Source organism: Sminthopsis crassicaudata, chromosome 6 (genome assembly GCF_048593235.1).
Source record: "Sminthopsis crassicaudata isolate SCR6 chromosome 6, ASM4859323v1, whole genome shotgun sequence".
NCBI classification, from domain to species: domain Eukaryota; kingdom Metazoa; phylum Chordata; class Mammalia; order Dasyuromorphia; family Dasyuridae; genus Sminthopsis; species Sminthopsis crassicaudata.
The window spans coordinates 240567093-240586385 of record NC_133622.1 but is presented as its reverse complement, the minus strand read 5'-3'; the positions used below and the strand labels follow the sequence as shown (position 1 = coordinate 240586385).

Sequence of the window (19293 nt, the reverse complement as noted above, 5' to 3'; positions counted from 1 at the left end):
ACAATTTTCTTGATTGATCAATTTAGAAATTTAGAACTTTATTTCGTCATTGTGCATTAACAGAATCCAGTAATTGTCAATGTGTCTTTATATTTATATGTATTCTAAGAGATAAAGTCAATTTCAATAATAATTAAGAAAACAATTGAATTGAAAAATATTTAATTAACATAGATATATCTCTGATCTCTGACTAAATACATACATAAAAAGATAAATTTGTGTGAATATATAATTATATATCTAATTCTATCTGTTCATGTAAACATATCTATAGAATCTTGATCAATTCCTAACTCCCTCTATGAATGTTTTTATAGATAAATAGCTATAAGTAGATAGCTTTCTACATAAATTTATCTATAGATATTTATAAAATTTATAGGAAAGATATCCTGTTAATATAAATATCTATTTAAAGAAATATATCATATATATTTCATAAATGAGAGAGAAATAAATTCTGCATACATATGCAGATTTAGACAGCCAACAGTTATAACTGATATATAGATGTAAATATGAGAGAGAGAGATAAGAGAAAAAGAAAAAAGAGAAGATCATTGCAGACACAAAAAAGAAATTCTTGACTGAATAACAGAAGTCATAGCTTTTAATTGCTATAAGGCCATAGAATATAATATTTCCTAGGGCTTAATAGGTATGAGAGAAAATTGAAAAAAAACGTTATAATGAACTATAATAAGGATGTTAGATATAGAAATATGTTAATCACAGAATATTAAACAAAGAAAAATGTTATAAAATTAAATATAAAATGCTATAAATGAAACAGAGAATATCTTGTTGAATACCTTTAATTTAAAGTAGAATAAATTGAAGTTCACAGTGTTTAAATGACCATTCCCTGTTTTTACAGATGAAATATGAACAAATAATGACAGGATCCAATTTTACTAATGTGATGGGATATATTCTCCTGGGATTTTCAGAAGATCCCAATCTTCAAGCACTTCTGTTTGGGATTTTCTTAATCCTCTATGTGAGTATTCTTTTAGGAAATGGATTTATCATTGTCATAACCAAGACTGATTCAACTCTCCAAACACCAATGTATTTTTTCCTTGGAAACTTTTCATTTTTGGAAATTTGTTACACCTCAGTCACCCTTCCTAAAATGCTGACGGATCTTTGTACCAAGAATAGAAATATTTCTTTCATGGAATGTGCTATCCAGCTTTGTTTCTTTCTTATTTTTGGGGTCACTGAGTGTTTTCTCTTGACTGCCATGGCATATGACCGTTATGTGGCTGTTTGCAAGCCACTCTATTATCCCCTCATCATGAACCACAAGGTTTGTGTCTGTTTGGTGATTGCTTCTTGGATTGGTGCAATTCCTGGTCAGATAGGGCAGACATATCAGATTTTCTCTCTTCCCTTCTGTGGCTCAAACGAACTCAATCATGCTTTCTGTGACATCACCCCAATACTGGAGGTGGCCTGTGGGGACATCTCTATGAATGAATTTGCCATCTATGCTGCTACTGTGGTATTTGCCGTGGTCCCTTTTCTATTGATACTTACATCCTACATCAGAATCATTACCAGTATCTTGAAATTGCAATCAGCTAAAGGGAGGCACAAAGCCTTCTCAACTTGTTCCTCTCATCTCATAATAGTTTCATTATTCTTTGGATCTGGCATTATTATGTATTTGAGACCAAAGTCCAGCCATTTTGCAGGAACAGATAAAGTGCTTTCTCTTTTTTACAACATGGTGACCCCAATGTTCAACCCCCTGATATATACTTTAAGGAACAAGGATGTCATCATAGCAATGAAAAAAATGTTATCTACAAATCTTGTTAAACAATAGAGATTCTGTTCTTTTCTATTTGTGTTCTGACTTTTTAAAAACTACTTTCTTATTTGTTTTTGAAACCACTGGTAATTTCCAAGTACTAATATCTAATTATGGAATATTCCATTCCCATTTCCAGAATTTTCATCTATGTCTACTGCAAAACACGAGAAACTGGGACAGATTATTTTTTTAATCTTTAATGTGGAAAGTTTGTACTAGCCAACTAAATGGGACACATGTCCAAAACATTTGGCCCAGATAAAATGAGGCAGGGAATTTATATAGGGTTTTAGCTGACTAGGATTTGCAATCAGAATACATAACCAGAGTATATAATCTCATAGGGGAAACAAAGGCACTTAAGAGGGAGGAGGATGTTGGGAGGACAGACAAGATATAATTCCAGGAAAGGATCATAACTTAATTCTTACAGGATAGGGGTCAAAATAAGAAGGTGACAGATAGGAGACAGTGAAGGGAGCAGCAATGCTCAAATGGAGGGTGAATTATGCTAGCAAGGACCAAGATAATGCACCTGGACTTTATGACACAATGGTATGTAAAGGTGATCAGAGCTTCAAAGTTTTTCCTTGACTTTTAAAAACTCAATTTCCAGTCCTAATAGCAGGGAAGATGAGGTGGCTATGACCTCAACATATCTAGTGATCAACATATCCACACTCTCACTAGTGAGTATGCAGATCCTTGAATCACTGTGGAGGGTGTTAGAACAATGATTTTGACTGGCTCTACCTAGGAGCAGATAAGTCAGACAAGATTAGAAAAGATGCAAGAACCTATGGTGAGGTCAAGGAGAAGGAGAAACAATGGTCCTATAAGGGACAAGATAAGAGTACCTTGACCCTGCTCCAATTGGCTGGACTCAAGATTCTTACAGACAAGAGCCAGACTCTCCCTGATAATCCCAGAGTAGTTAATAGCATTTCTTGTTTAGAGCAGCTCAAGAGTTCTCCCTGTTTCAAGCCATCTGGTCCTCTACAGTTCTGGAGCACCATCTCAGTCAGGAAATCCAAGTTGAAATGAACAATTCATTGTGAGTTAGGTCTGCAGAAATCTGCGTACTTAACTCAGCATCTGTCATAGAGGGAGCAGCAGTGCTTCAGCAGTTGTGCCCTTGACAAAAGGGGAGAAAGCCGCACTCCATGGCTATAGGAGAAACTCCAAGGGGAAAGTGGGAAACCTGCAATGGCTCTATCTATCTTTGCCCAGAAAAATAGACAGACCATTGCTACCAGGATACAGAAAAAAGTGTGAGAGTATGCACATTTCAGGAGCCTGACACTAAACTGCAGCACCCTTTGAGGATACTGAAATATTAATTAAGGAACTGGGTTTACAAGACTATAGGAGTAGATCAGAAAGTCTCACGGAGAACAAGTAAATTGGAAAGTGATCCCAGGAACTGTTTGCCAAGGCAATTCCAACAAAAGAAGGGGATTCAGAGTTAAAGCAGAGCCAGCAATCCTAGCTCAGCTGGGGTTTTAAAAAGATTGTACAATTGGTAATTAATTAAACAAGGAATAAGGAGAAAAAGAACTGCTGGTAGGGCTAATTTGAACTAGTAGGCTAGGAAGGGCAGTGGTGCCTAGGACAAAGTGAACAGGAACTGGTGGAACTAAGGGTGGTATGAGCTGAACAGGATTAGGCAGGGCCAAGGTTGTGAGAAAAATTACTATGGTGGCCAGAGAGATACCTATAACCTGCTGCCTGAAGTTTAACTTTTATCAAATCCACTTCTCACCTCTCCCCAGGCTGTTGTCACTTTCATCTAATTCCTAAGTGATTTGTTTGATGAAGCATTTTTCCCATTCTTTCAAGTGTTTCTGGGAAAATCCACCAGCTTTCCTGGTCCCTTATCTCTTACCCCCTTTTTCCTATCTATCTGTCTGTCTGTCTGTCTATCTATCTATCTATCTATCTATCTATCTATCTATCTATCTATCTATCTGTCTGTCTGTCTGTCTATTCATTTGTTCATTCATTCATTTATTTGTTTGTTTGTTTGCTTATTCATTCATTCATTCATTCATTCATTCATTCATTCATTTATTCAATTGATTATTTATTTATTTATTTATAAAGGAATCATCCAAGGGGGAAATAGTCAAGGGCTGGACTATAGTAAAAACAAAAACTATGAACAAATTCCTATGCACGCTGCATATATCTTATTTTGAAGTGAAGAAACAAAACAGGAACAAATACAGTATTTAAAATGGAGTAAAGTTAAATCAACAAACTTAACAGTATTTCAGTGGGAACTATGGGCCTGCTTTTTGCTAATGAGATGGTCAATGTTTGGTTCCATATTTGTCACTCCTAGTCATAACAAGTGATGCTAGTATGGGAGATTTCAAATGTTTCATTCTAGAAAAAGTCTATTCACAGACATAAGTGCTACCAAAGATGGTTGCCATTTTGAGTGCATGGTTTCTGAGATGAGGATATGTCTCAGAGGGGAGAGATGCATAGAAATTATGAAGGCTGCTTTACTTGAATGCATCTTTAAGAGAGTCACAATTCTGCACTTCACCCAGTTCCATTTGGTAAATTGTATCCACATTTGGAATTCAATAGAAAATGGGTTATGGAAAAGCTGTATGTCTGTTCATGGAGATGAAGCTCTTTAAATGTAAATTGGAATTCCTTTTGCAATTTTTCCCATGAATCCAAACATGTTTTGTTTGGGAATGCAATCAGTGGTTTTTCTGCTAACACATTTTGAGTTGTAGGGAGATGGCAGAAGTTTTCCTCTTTCACTTGTTTGATGAGGAGGCCTAATTTTACTCCACATGCTTTAACATGTGATTGCATATCACAGATGAGCTTTCCCTTTCCTTGAAGTTGCATATTGAAATTGTTGAGTAGCTCTGTTACATCTGTCAGAAAAGCAAGGTGCCATTTTCATTCTGCATCATTGAGCTCTGGTACTTCTTTGTTTTTTAAAAGCAGAACAGTTGTGATCTGTGGAAGTAAGTCATAGAAATATTTCAAAACTCTCCCTTGATTGAGCCAAGGGACTTCTGTGTGATGTAGAACATCTTCATACTCAACATTTAGCTCAGACAGAAATTCCTGAAATTGTCTGTGATTTATAGCATTGGCTCTAATGAAGTTAGCACAAGATACCACAATTTTCATAACAGAGTCCCACTTCAGTGATTTACTACACAGCACTTGTTGGTGGATGAGGCAGTGTATGGCTATTGGATGAGAATGGTTATGTTTGTCCATCTCTTGGTTAATGTAAGCAAATACTCCTTTCTTAGGCCCTGCTATGCTAGGGGCACCATCAGTTGTTATGCTGGGTAGTTTAACCCAGTCCAGCTTCAAACCATTCATAGTTTAGCAAATCTTTTCATAAATAGCCTCTCCTGTAGTTGTTCCTTTGATGCTTTGCAATGCAGCAAGGTGTTCTATGACTTCAAAATAATCATTCATCCCACAAATAAAAATTAGAAGTTGTGCAGAATCATGAACATCATTGCTTTTGTTGAGTGCCAAGGAAAAATATGATTTTTTTTATGGAGTTTTACAAATACTGATGCAGATTGTCTCCCATTTCTTCAGTCCTCTGTGTAACTGTAGGTCCTGAAAGACTCATTGCACTAAATAAATCGGTCTTCTCTGGACACATCTCTTTGGCAACAGAAAGAAGGCATTCTTTAACAAATTCTCCCTCCAGGAATGGTCTGCCAGTGCGTGGTATTAGCTTGGCAACTTGAAAACGTGCTCACAGTGAGGAAATATTTAGCTGCTTCTGCTTCACAAAAATATTTTGCTGAGTTGTCAATGTAGTTTTCAGTTTTAATATTTTATCTTTTCTCATTTCTCCAACCAAACAATCATATTTATCTTTATGTTGATTTTCATAGTGTCGATGCAAATTATATTCTTTGAACACAGACACAATTTCCTGGCATATCAGACACACAACTCTTTCCTTGTAGTGCATGAAAAAGTAACCATAAATCCACTGTTCTTTGAATATCCTACACTCCAAGTCAATTTTTCTTTTTCTTGACATCATTACTTCTAAGGGATTCCAAATTGCTATTAGTAAAATACATATATACATATATATATATATATATATATATATATACACACACACACACACACACACACACACACACACACACACACACACATATATATATATATATATATATATATATATATATATATACACACATATATACACACACACACACACATATATACACACACACACACACATATATATACACATATACACACACACACACACACATATATATATATATATATATATATATATATATATATATATATATATATACATACACACACACATATATACAGCTCTACAAAAATAATACACCAGCAATAACTTTGCCCACACAGAGACATACAGACTGCAATGCCCAACTTCCTCCAAGCTGCCTCTGTGCTGTGATGCCTCCGTTTCCCGCACTCTCTCTCCTGCTTCAGACCTTCATTGCACACAAGTCACTGCTCAGGCAGCCCTCCCAAATGCCCTGGCTTCCTCTAAATCCTGGGATCAATTCTCATGATCCAGCACTGCATGATCATACATGCTGCACTCATAATTTATCATAATCACAGGCAAGAATATTCATATATGTATATAATTGCACGATATATTCTGTGTGCAGAATGAGCTTCAGTGACAAATTGTACATTTGGGCTTCCAGGGGAGGTCATCATGTGACTTGAAGCTGCACAAGTGTATGGGGACCTTAAGAATCTGGAGGGGGATGAAGCAGTACACCAGCTCTGTACCCCCTCATACTCAGGATAAGTGGGGGGCACTAAGGTCAGACCCCCAGTGATTATAAGGTGATGACATATGTTAGTAATATTCCATCTCTCCATCTCTTTATGAAACTACAGAACATACACACAATGATAAAAACTGATGAACAAAACAGCCAGACATCAGGTCACTATGGATACAGGCTGTAGTTTGAGGACCCCTGATGTAGACTTTGAGCTAGCAAACCAAATGTAATTTGTGTCCAAAGCATTCAGCCCAGATAAACTGAGGCAGGGAGGTTCTATAGGGTGTTTAGGTAACTAGGGTTTGCAAACAGAAAACATAACCTGAGTATGCAATATTATAGGGGAAACAAAGGCATATAAGCAGGTGGGGGGTAAGGACCCTGGGAGGATAAACAAGCCATAAGTCCAGGAAATAATCATAACTTAATCCTGACAGAATAGGGGTCAATTTAAGAAGGTCACAGACAGGAGAAAGTGAAACAAGAGGCAATATTCAAATGAAGGGAAAATTATCCTAGCAAGGATCAAGATAATGTACCTGGAGTTTATGGCAGTGGTATATAAAGGTAATTGGAGTTCCAAGATTTTTCCTGGGCTTTTTTAAACTCAATTTTCAGTTTTAATGGCAGGGAAAGGGATGGGGTAGCTATGACCCCCAACAAGTCCAGTGCCCAACACTACTTACCATCAAGTGTAAATTCATCCATCTTTAGTGCTTTCCTATAAAAGTCCTGTCTACCTTCTTGAATAAAAATGTCAAACTAAGGTGATTGTCTCAATAATCTACAATAAGATCACGTACAATGCAATGGGCATGCTGTCACGTTAACTAGTATTTATTGATTATTATTTATTGATTACTCAATGCTAGGGACTGCACTTAGTACTAGAGGTACAAAAAATGCCAAAAGGTAATCTCTGCTAACCAGAGTTCACAAGTTAAATAATAGATTCTGTTATATGGTGCCAGGTAATTATAATATATATATGGATACTATATACATCATTCAGAGATCTTCTGCCAACATTTTCTCATTCCCTATTTTCTTACATAAAAGACTATTCCCTCTAAGTTCCCTATTTTTTCTCATCTTTATCTCATATTGTTGTTTTCTTTTACTAGCCAGACAAACTGTGACCTTCTCTCTCCTGAGTTTCCTCAGGTAGTTTAAGCAAGGCTCTAGGCACCAGCCTTAGGCCTCTGACATTTTTCACTTTGAGGTATTCCTTGGCCCAACTCACCTTATGTTACTAGTTTCTGCTTCCTGCCAGAACTATCCTGGCCTATACTTGGGCCTGCTCCTAAAGAGCACTGTTCCTCCTGAACATCGTAGAACTCAGTAGCACCACCTACCACCAAATGGAACATGAGGCAGTATCATCAACAGATAAGTCACCTCTTTCCCTCAATGGACTTCTCTCTAGGCACTAATATTCTTGAACTCAATCCTTACTGGTGGACATAATCAGATCTAGTAATTCTCTTCCAAATACAGTAATTCTTTAGCACAAATTCTCATAATACAACATTAGTAAGCTATCCTACATTGCTAACTCACTTCCTTCACTTTCCTGCCTCCTTTATGTTTATTATCCTTACCCATTAGATTGCAAGCAACTTGAGGGCAGCCATTGCCTTTCTTTGTATTTATTGTATCCCCAGTCCTTTACACAACTCCTGGTAGTTACTTAATAAATGTTGATTCAATTTTATCAGCTTTATTGCATTGAAACAGCTAGGTCACACATTGAATAAAATGCTGATCCTGGAGTTCAGAAGATTAAGTTAAAAAATGGCCTCAGGTTCTTGCTGTAAGGCAAGTAACATATGATTTATCTTTTTCAGTAAACTTATCTATAAAATGAAGTTTGGATAGCAAATACATTGCAAGTTTATTGTAAAGATAAATCTGAGATAATGTTTTCAAGTATCTTAAAATGGTATATCAATTTTACCTGTTGTAAGGAAAAAGGAATTTTAATATTTCTGAGCAATTTCAAATCTTTGTAAAATGTTACAGAGCAAAGAAAGAACATTAAAGAACAATATGCAAAGGTATTTTAATAATGAAAAGGAAATCCACTTTCAAGTTGTTCTTTATATCAAATTATTTGGCTTTTTTCTTCTTTTTTTTTACTTCACTTTCCAAAAGAATAAATGAAATCATGAAGTAATGCATGGCTATTGTGTGAATTGGATTTAAGTGAGGCAGAATTTCATAAAGTCATCAGCCTCAATATCTCATCCTCATTGATTAGTAAAACTCAGGACAACGTTGCAGAGGTTAGGAGGATAAGACATATACTTTTGGTGGAAATAGGAGTTCATTCAACCATTTTTGAGTGCAATTTCAGATCATGTAAAATAAAATGATTAAAGTTTAAATTATTTCAATCAGCAAGTTAAATAATGACCCTTTTGAGGTCAGTGACATAGTTTCATTCAGCAAATTTTTTTTTTTATAATTTGTAACAGAAACAAAAAACAAAAGTTTAAACTGTATACCCAATGAACTGGAAATGCCCATACTAATTGAGTAGAATGCAGCACAATGAATGACAAATGTAAAGATTTCATATAAATGTGGAAATATTTCTAAGCTAGATATAATGGAAAACATGGTTGGTTTAAAGACTGAGAATTTGAGCTCAAACCTGTGTATCATGAGCAAATTATTGAACTTGTCTTGTTTTCATTTCTTTCTGTGTAAAATTAGATCATTGACCAGATAATGTCTAAGGTATTTTCTCAGCCTCAGAGTATACATGAGGAGCCGTGCCATACAGTAATTAGCAAATTTATCTATATATGCATATAATATGTACATATATATATATATGCACACACATATGTGCATGGGATCATATATTTATTCATATGTACTCTCTCTATATATAGATTTATGTGGAAATATATGCAGATATGTTTACATCTATGTATATTGATATGTATACCATATATGTTAAACTCAAATTTGTTATATATTCATGTATTATTATATGTTATATTTTACATATATACAAATACATATTACATTATAGATATGAACAAACATATATACACACATCTATAATATGAAGAAGAAATAACCATTCCATTCCAATTGATCAATGATAGACAGAATCATCTATACCTAGAGAACACTGGGAAATGAGTGTAAGATGTAAGCATTTTTTTTTTCTCCCCAGGTTATTTTTACCTTCCGAATCCAATTCTTCCTTTGCAACAACAATAACAATAACAAAATTTGGTTCTTCACATATATATTGTACCTAGGATATACTATAACATATTTAATATGAATGGGATTGCCTGCCATCTAGGGGAGGGGGTGGAGGGAAGGAGGGGAAAAATTCGGAACAGAAGGGAGTACAAGGGATAAGGTTGTAAAAAATTATCTATGCATATGTACTGTCAAAAAATGTTATAAAATTAATAAAAAAAAGAAAGAACCATTCCAGTATTTTTGACTCCCCCCTAAAAAAACAAATGGACATTCATACATACATATGTATATGCAATACACCTGCACACAAAAACATATTCATACAAGTCTGTGTGTTTATGTATGAATTCCCATTTGGGATTTTTTTTGGCAAAGATACTAGAATGGTTATTTCTTTCTCCAGCTCATGTTACAGATGAGGAAACTGAGGCAAACAAAATTAAGTGACTTGCCCACATCACAGAGGTAGTAAGTGTCTGAGGTTGGATTTGAACTCAGAAAGTTGATTCTTCCTGACTACAGTCCCAGAACACTATCTACTGTGCCATCTCACTGCTTAGTATCAATAATGGTAATCCAAAAATACTGTATAACAAAGATTTCTTTCCTGACAAACTAGAAAAGTGCTTACATGTATTAGATGTAGACCTTATTGATATGGAGAAATGCTGAATGAGGAAGCTCTACTAATGCATTTCAGCACCTTACGTGGTAAACAGTATATAGAAGTGAAATTAGCTTTGAAGCTCATTTTCAATTGCTATTCCATATTGTCTATTTTTCAAGTATTATCTATTGTATTTATGGGACTTGATCTCTGTTATGTAGCAAGGATTACACTTAGTAAATTGCACAGGCAAGACTGAGACTAATGTCTCTTGCCTATAATCCCAGGACTCTTTCCAATACACTATTGCCTCATTATTGTTTGTTAGAGTCTGGAAGCAGTTATTAGGAAATGTGGGCTCTTGTGAAACAATTAAGAAAAAGACACATGTGAGAAGTGCATTCCCTATAGAGCAGAGCAGGATAAGAATGTTATTTAAATGTTTTCAAGGCTTAGAACATATTTTTTCCCAGAAAGGAAAAGAAAAAGCACCACAAGTGTGAGGAAGAGGAAATTTTAATATTTAAATCATCAGAATTTGTCTGCCTGGACATATATGTAAGTGGATGCCATTTAAAATAAATTTATCAAAAGAAACAGTTGAATATTGGTTTCTTCCATCCAAAAAAAAAAAAAAAAAAAAAAAAAAGGTATCATCTAATTTACTAGCTAAGCTTTTCTACTGAAGAAATGTATGTTGTTAAACACTACTTGTGGATTATCATCTTTAATCATTATACCCCAAAAAGAAGGGTTTTGCTGATCTTTGGAAATAGATCTTACTGTTCTTGTCACATTTCAAGATTACTTGACTTTTTTGGCACGTAATCATTACAGTATGAAAGAAACAGAACAATGTAAATAAGGTGGTGTTGACACAATCTCTATTTTATTAGTTTTTAAGTTTTTAAGCCAGATGGAGACTCAGTAAATAGACACATGTGTCTATATATATATATATATATATATATATGTGTGTGTGTGTGTGTGTGTGTGTGTGTGTGTGTGTGTGTGTGTGTACCTACATACACATATATCTATATCTATATATAGATATGCATATTTATATGTATGTGTGTATACACATAGAAACATGTATAGATACAGAGAGCTACAGGTAGATAGCTACCTACCTATTTATATCTGTCTTCATATCTACATACAGGTGTATATACATATGAATGTATGCATGAACCTTTTTTTCTATGTTTCTTAATGGAAAGAACACTGTACCTGGAAAAAATAAGATTTACTTTGTATATCCAAATATGACCTTAAACACTACTTACTAGCAACATGGCTCTGGGTAAGTTCCTTACTTCTGTTTGCCTCAGTTCCTCATATGTAAAATGCCCTGGAGAAAGAAATGCTAAAACAGACCAATATCTTTCTCGAAAAATAACCCCATCAGTATCAGCTATGAATTAGCAACAATAAGAAATACATAAACACACACACACATACACACACACACACACACAAATTGTCAAAGCTACAAAGAAATTTGCAGATTTTCTTATTATATTTTAATAGAGGACAAAACTGAGACCTATAGTGATACAATGATCATTTTTTATTCTTACAGATGGAAAACACAAGAAAGGTAACAGAAGCAAATCACACAGAGGTGGAGGAATTTATTCTTCTAGGATTTTCTGACCTTCCCAAACTACAAGGGTTACTGTTTGGGATTTTCTTAGTAATCTATATATGTATCCTGATAGGCAACTGTCTTATCATCATAATAACCAAGACTGATAGCACTCTCCAAACCCCCATGTACTTTTTCCTTGGCAATTTTTCATTCTTAGAAATCTGTTACACATCAGTAACTATTCCAAGAATTCTGTGGAATCTTGGGACCCAGAAGAGAAACATTTCCCTTTTGGCCTGTGCTATACAACTTTGTTTGTTTCTTATTCTGGCTGTCACTGAGTGCTCCCATCTGGCCATAATGGCCTATGATCGCTATGTGGCCATTTGTAAGCCTCTCTACTATCCGCTTATCATGAACCCAAAGTTTTGTTTCAAACTGGTGTTGGCGTCGTGGATCTCGTCTGCTATTAGCCAGATAGAACAAACAAGTGTGGTTTTCTCTCTTCACTTCTGTTTCCCCAAACTAAATCATATTTTCTGTGACATACCCCCTTTACTTAAGGCAGCCTGTGGAAACACATATAGGAGTGAGCTCTCAACCTTTATTGCTATGATGATATTCGTTGTGACACCTTTTATGCTGATACTGATGTCATATTGCAAAATCTTTGTCACTGTCATGAAACTGAAATCTACAAAGGGGAGATCCAAAGCTTTTTCTGTTTGCTCATCCCACCTAACAGTTGTATTAATGTATTTTGGCACTGCCATTATTGTGTATTTGAAACCCAAGTCTGAACACTCAGAAAATTTTGAAAAAATCACCTCTCTGCTATACCTCATGGTAACCCCGTTATTTAACCCCCTAATATACAGTCTGAGGAATAATGATGTCATTGCAGCATTAAAGAAATTAATACCTAAATGGCAAGTCTTTCAAAATAAATAAGAAAACTAAATAAAGACTGTCTTCTCCATTTGTTTCAAAGTTCTTATAGAAATATATGTCTAGTTTTTCTTCTACTTTCCTTATTGACCTTCATTTCAACTGATATATAAATCAAGAAATATTTTGAGTGCTTTCAAATTGTAGTTCTTTGTTAAATATCCAATATTTAAAAAGAGGGAAAAGCCAGTCCCTGCCTTCTAGGAAGTTATAATCAAAGGAGGAAACATGTCCTCTTAAATCCAAGCAAAATCATCTTCTATCCAAAGAAAAGTATTTCCTATGTTTATGTGTCATCAAAGAGCAATTTGTCTAATCTTTAAAACTTAAATATTAAGAAACAATTTTTGCCTTCTTTGTTAAAATTATTTTAAACAATTTTTCAAAAATGAGTAAAAAACAAAAATGATCCAACCTAATATTATAAAATATTTTTAATGTGGACCCAGTGGATACATGTAAACATTCCATTTGAATAAACTGGTAAGTATCAATAATTTCCCTTATATATTATTAAATTAGGACTCAGAAGCTGAGCAATTTATCTATCTTGAATAATGGCTATTGCTTAATGACTCCTTGAATATGGCTCTAGAGTAAAGCATGCTAGTAAATGTTTAACAACCTACTCTGAGGAAAAAATGTAATATTTATTATTTTAAAAGTATACTCCTCTTTCTAACATTATCTTAATGTTTAGAATTTGCTAATTTCTGAGATATAATGCTCACACTGAAGCTAGCTTCAAGACGTCTGTATTAAATTTTATTTTTAATGGAAAAGAAAATATCATGATTTATTATATCTTACTATCTTTTATTCTAGCAATATGATTAGCTTTATTAATAAAATTTGACACCCTCACACATTGAAGACTCAGTACAAAATAACTGGATGATCCAAGTGGTTTTCAATATTAAAAATGCAATCTATCAAAAGAAATATAAGCAAATAAAAATATCCTTCATCATTAATACAAGAAATATGAATTAAAATGATTAGGAGCTTTCTCTCATAATTATCAAATTGACAAAGATACATAATGGGTATCAACATTCGAAGACTTTTGGTCTCAGATTTTCTAAGACTATATATATATGCTTTATTTATATATAGGCACCCACACACAGAAAGATTAATATGAATATCCACATAAACATATATGTATATACATGCATGTATATATATACACACATACATATATATATGTATATTAGAGCAATAAAAAATGATAAATAAGTACAAATACATAGATATTCAGTGCAATGTAGGGAAAAAATATTTCCAGGGAAGGGCAATTCATTATCAATCTAGGCATCCATTTTACTCTTAATTAAAAAAAAATAAATTAGTTATATTTTCTCATTTTTGCCAAGGTAGAATTACTATATGCAAAGCAAACTGTTTCAAAATCACTTTGTCAGTCCATTTATGTATTCACAAATATATATGTATAGCTATCATGTATATGCATATATTCATGTATCATGACCAACAAAACAAACAAACAAACAAAACTAGATAGCATTATTCAAGACCATCAAAGAAAAGTTTCTGAATATTCTAGAAACAGAGGGGGGAAATAATCATTAAAAGAATCCATTGATCACCTTTTTATTATTAAATGTTTTTATTTTCAAAACATATGCACAGATAATTTTTCAACATTGACCATTTCATAGCCTTGTGTTTCAGATTTTTCTCTCCTTCCCCCAACTCCCCTACTCTAGATGGCAAGAAATCCAATATATGTTATAAATGTTAAACTATATGTTAAATGCAATATATGTAAACGTATTTATACAATTCTCTTACTATACAAAAAATAATCAGATCAAAAAGGAAAGAAAATGAGGAAGAAAACAAAATGCAAGTGACCAACAGCAAAAGGAGTGCAAATGCTATGTTGTGTTCCATATTCAGTTCCCACAGTCCTCTCTCTGGGTGTAGATGGCTCTCTTCATCATGAGATCATTGGTACTGTCCTCAGTCATCTCATAGTTAGAAAGGGTCACATTCCTCAGAATTGATCAATGTATAATATTTCTGTTGTCATGTTCAAAATGATTTCCTGGTTTTGCTCATTTCACTTCACATCAGGTCCTATAAGTCTCATCCTGCTGATCATTTATTACAGAACAATAATATTCCATAGCATTAATATACCATTACTATTCAGCTATTCTCTAACTGATGGGCAGCCACTCAGTTTCCAGTTTCTTGCCACTACAAAAAGGGCTGCTACAAACATTTTTGCACATGTAGCTCCATTTCCCTATATACCCAGTATAAACACTGTTGGGATCAAAGAATATGCACAGTTTGATAACTTTTTGAGAAGAACAGAAGGGAGTAGAAGGGATAAAGTTATAAAAAAAATTTACCTATGTATATGTACTGTCAAAAATGTTATAATTATAAAGTTAATTTAAAAAAAAGACTGGGCCAGAATAAAGAGTCTAGACTCTATTTTTGACCATTCTCTGGTATCTATCTTACTGTAACCAAGGCCCTTTGAGAGGACTTAACGAAAACTAGCCTGAACATTACTGTTTTCTGTACCTAATTTGTATGAAGTAATTACTTAACTCTGCCCTAATTGTATATTTGAGCTCTTGTGTTATTGATGTCAACTTTCAACATATTTATTTCCCAAGTAAAAAAAAAACATAAATAGTTAATCCATGTTGAGTTTCTTGAAATTACTCTTTGATGTTGGCTCTTATATGCTAAATGTTCTGTTAAATTTGGGTTTGGATGATAGAAAGTCCAGGAAATCTGCAACTTAATTGAATGTCCACTTTTTTCACATTCAATGTTATAGATAATTTTGTTGGATATGATATTTTTGGGTACAGGCCTAATTTTTTTTGATTGTTGGTAGATAAGATTCAAGGACTTGCAGTCTTTTATTGTAGCTGCTTATAAGACCTGTGCAATTCTAATTGTAGTTCCAGTAAATTTGAATTTTTTTCTTGTTTCTTGCAAAGTTTTCTCTTTGATATGGGAGTTTCAGAATTTGGCAATTATATTCTTCTTTTCCACAAAGGGTCTCTTTGAGATGGTGAGTGTTGAATTTTTTCTACTTTCCATTCATGTTCTAGCACTCCAGGACAATTTTCTTGGATTATTTATTGCATTACTCTGTCAAAGTGCTTTTTTTGGTCACAACTTTGAATCAGTTCAATTATGCTTATATTTTCTTGTCTTGATCTGTTCTTCAGAACTGTCATTTGTCTTATAAGATGTTTTACATTCTGTTCTATTTTTTTTCACTTTATATAAACTGTTATATTTCTTGATCTCTCATAGATTCATTGGCTTCTTCTTACCAAAATCTAATTTTCTTTTTTTTTTTTAATTCATTTTTCTAAATTATCCCCTCCCTTCCTCCACTCCCTCCCCCCGATGGCAGGTAATCCCATACATTTTACATGTGTTACAATATAACCTAGATACAATATATGTGTGTAAATACCTTTTTCTTGTTGCACATTAATTATTAGCTTCTGAAGGTATAAGTAACCTGGGTAGATAGACAGTAGTGCTAACAATTTACATTTGCTTCCCAGTGTTCCTTCTCTGGGTGTAGTTATTTCTGTCCATCATTGATCAATTGGAAGTGAGTTGGATCTTCTCTATGTTTAAGATTTCCACTTCCATCAGAATACATCCTCATACAGTATTGTTGTTGAAGTGTATAGTGATCTTCTGGTTCTGCTCATTTCACTCAGCAACAGTTGATGTAAGTCTCTCCATCCTCTCTGTATTCCTCCTGCTGGTCATTTCTTACAGAGCAATAATATTCCATAACCTTCATATACCACAATTTATCCAACCATTCTCCAATTGATGGACATCCATTCAACTTCCAGTTTCTAGCTACAACAAAAAGAGCTGCCACAAACCTTTTGGAACATACAGATCCCTTTCCACTCTTTAGTTTTCTTTGGGATATAATCCTAATAACAGCAATGCTGGGTCAAAGGGTATGCACAGTTTGACAATTTTTGGGCATAATTCCAAATTGCTCTCCAGAATGGCTGGATTCTTTCACAACTCCACCAACAATGTATCAGTGTCCCAGTTTTCCCACATCCCCTCCAACTTTCATCATTATTTGTTCCTGTCATCTTAGCCAGTTTGACAGGTGTGTAGAGGTATCTCAGAGTTGTCTTAATTTGCATTTCTCTGATCAGCAGTGATTTGGAACACTTTCATATGAGTGGAAATAGTTTCAATTTCATCATCTGAGAATTGTCTGTTCATATCCCTTGACCACTTATCAATTGGAGAATGGTTTGGTTTCCTATAAATCAGGGTCAGTTCTCTATATATTTTGGAAATGAGACCTTTGTCAGAACCTTTACTTTTAAAAATATTTTCCCAATTCCAAAATCTAATTTTCAAAGAGTTAATTTCATTTTTGAGATTCTATCTCCTTTTCTAGTTGTTTAATGTTTTTTCATAATCTTGTTTTTCTTGGATGAATTTTATTTTATTTTATTTTACTTTTTACATAATGTCTCCTATTTGACTTCTAAAATTTTTTAAGTTCTTCAATAAATACTCTCTGGGCAAGGAGCAAATTCACAATTATTTTTGAAGTGGAAGCTTTTTTTTTTTTACTTCAGTATCTTCCTCTGAAGATCAACCCTCGGATTTGCTGGTTCATTTTTAAAATAGATATTAGTGCATTTTTAAAATAATAGGTATTAGTTTAGACATAGACCTACACTTAGCACCACATACCAAGATAAGATCAAAAGGGGTCCATGATTTAGGCATAAAGAATGAGATCATAAATAAATTAGAGGAACATGAGATAGTTTACCTCTCAGACTTTTGGAGGACGAAGGAATTTGTGACCAAAGAAGAACTAGAGATCATTATTGATCACAAAATAGAAATGTTGATTACATCAAATTAAAAAGCTTTTGTACAGGGGGGCGGAGCCAAGATGGCGGGAAAGATACACGCAACTGTGTAAGCTTCTTTCTTCCCTCACAGCCAACTAGATTTAATCAGCCTCAGAAATAGCGTTGGACTGATAGAATCCACAAGGACTGGAAGCACGACTTACCAGCTGAAGAGAATCTGGAGTTTCAACAGGAAAGGTCAGCTCCCAGGGGAGGAAGAAGAGAGGCCAGCGCAGACGGTGGGGTAGTGGCACACTGCACTGGTTGCACTGGGGAGGGCTCTGGGATCAGAGAATCCAGTGAGATAAAAGAATCTGGCACAGGCTGTTAGCTCTGCTCTGCTTATAATACAGCAGTTCAGAAGAGAAATCTAAGCAACTTTAAAATTTAAAACCACATTGGATCTTCCCGGATCCCGGGGATGACTAAGCAGATCTCGGCACTGGGGGTGTGGCCCACATAGGCAATCCAGGCTTTCACCTCGGGTAGTGAAGAGATTGTTGGGAAAACTGGAAATGAGTATGGCAGAAATTAGATATGGACCCACACTTAACACCATATACCAAGAGAAGATCAAAATGGGTCCATGATTTAGGCATAAAGAATGAGATCATAAATAGATTAGAGGAACAGAGAATAGTCTACCTCTCAGACCTGTGGAGGAGGAAGGAATTTATGACCAGAGGAGAATTAGATATCATTATTGATCACAAAATAGAAGATTTTGATTACATCAAACTAAAAAGTTTCTGTACAAACAATACTAATGCAAACAAGATTAGAAGGGAAGTAAAATTGGGAAAATATTTTTAAAAGTAAAGGTTCTGACAAAGGTCTCATTTCCAAAATATATAGAGAACTGACCCTGATTTATAGGAAACCAAACTATTCTCCAATTGATAAATGGTCAAGGGATATGAACAGACAATTCTCAGATGATGAAATTGAAACTATTTCCACTCACATGAAAAAGTGTTCCAAATCACTACTGATCAGAGAAATGCAAATTAAGACAACTCTGAGATACCACTACACACCTGTCAGATTGGCTAAAATGACAGGAACAAATAATGATGAAAGTTGGAGGGGATGTGGGAAAACTGGGACACTGATACATTGTTGGTGGAGTTGTGAAAGAATCCAGCCATACTGGAGAGCAATTTGGAACTATGCCCAAAAAGTTGTCAAACTGTGCATACCCTTTGACCCAGCATTGCTGTTATTAGGATTATATCCCAAAGAAATATTAAAGAGTGGAAAGGGACCTGTACGTGCCAAAATGTTTGTGGCAGCTCTTTTTGTTGTATCTAGAAACTGGAAGTTGAATGGATGTCCATCAATTGGAGAATGGTTGGGTAAATTGTGGT

At 34.4% G+C, this 19293-nt stretch overlaps 1 protein-coding gene across 1 annotated transcript; it reads left to right on the top strand.

The window, feature by feature from the left end:
• The first annotated feature begins 880 nt into the window (after positions 1–880).
• LOC141547470 (olfactory receptor 10AG1-like) lies at positions 881–1837 on the top strand. The gene has a single exon (XM_074275877.1). The coding sequence runs from the start codon at positions 881–883 to the stop codon at positions 1835–1837; it is 957 nt and encodes a 318-aa protein (XP_074131978.1).
• The last annotated feature ends 17456 nt before the right edge of the window (positions 1838–19293 follow it).

Excerpts from the sequence above, each read along its gene's own strand:
- LOC141547470 (XM_074275877.1), top strand. The coding sequence starts at position 881 with ATGAAATATGAACAAATAATGACAGGATCCAATTTTACTAATGTGATG.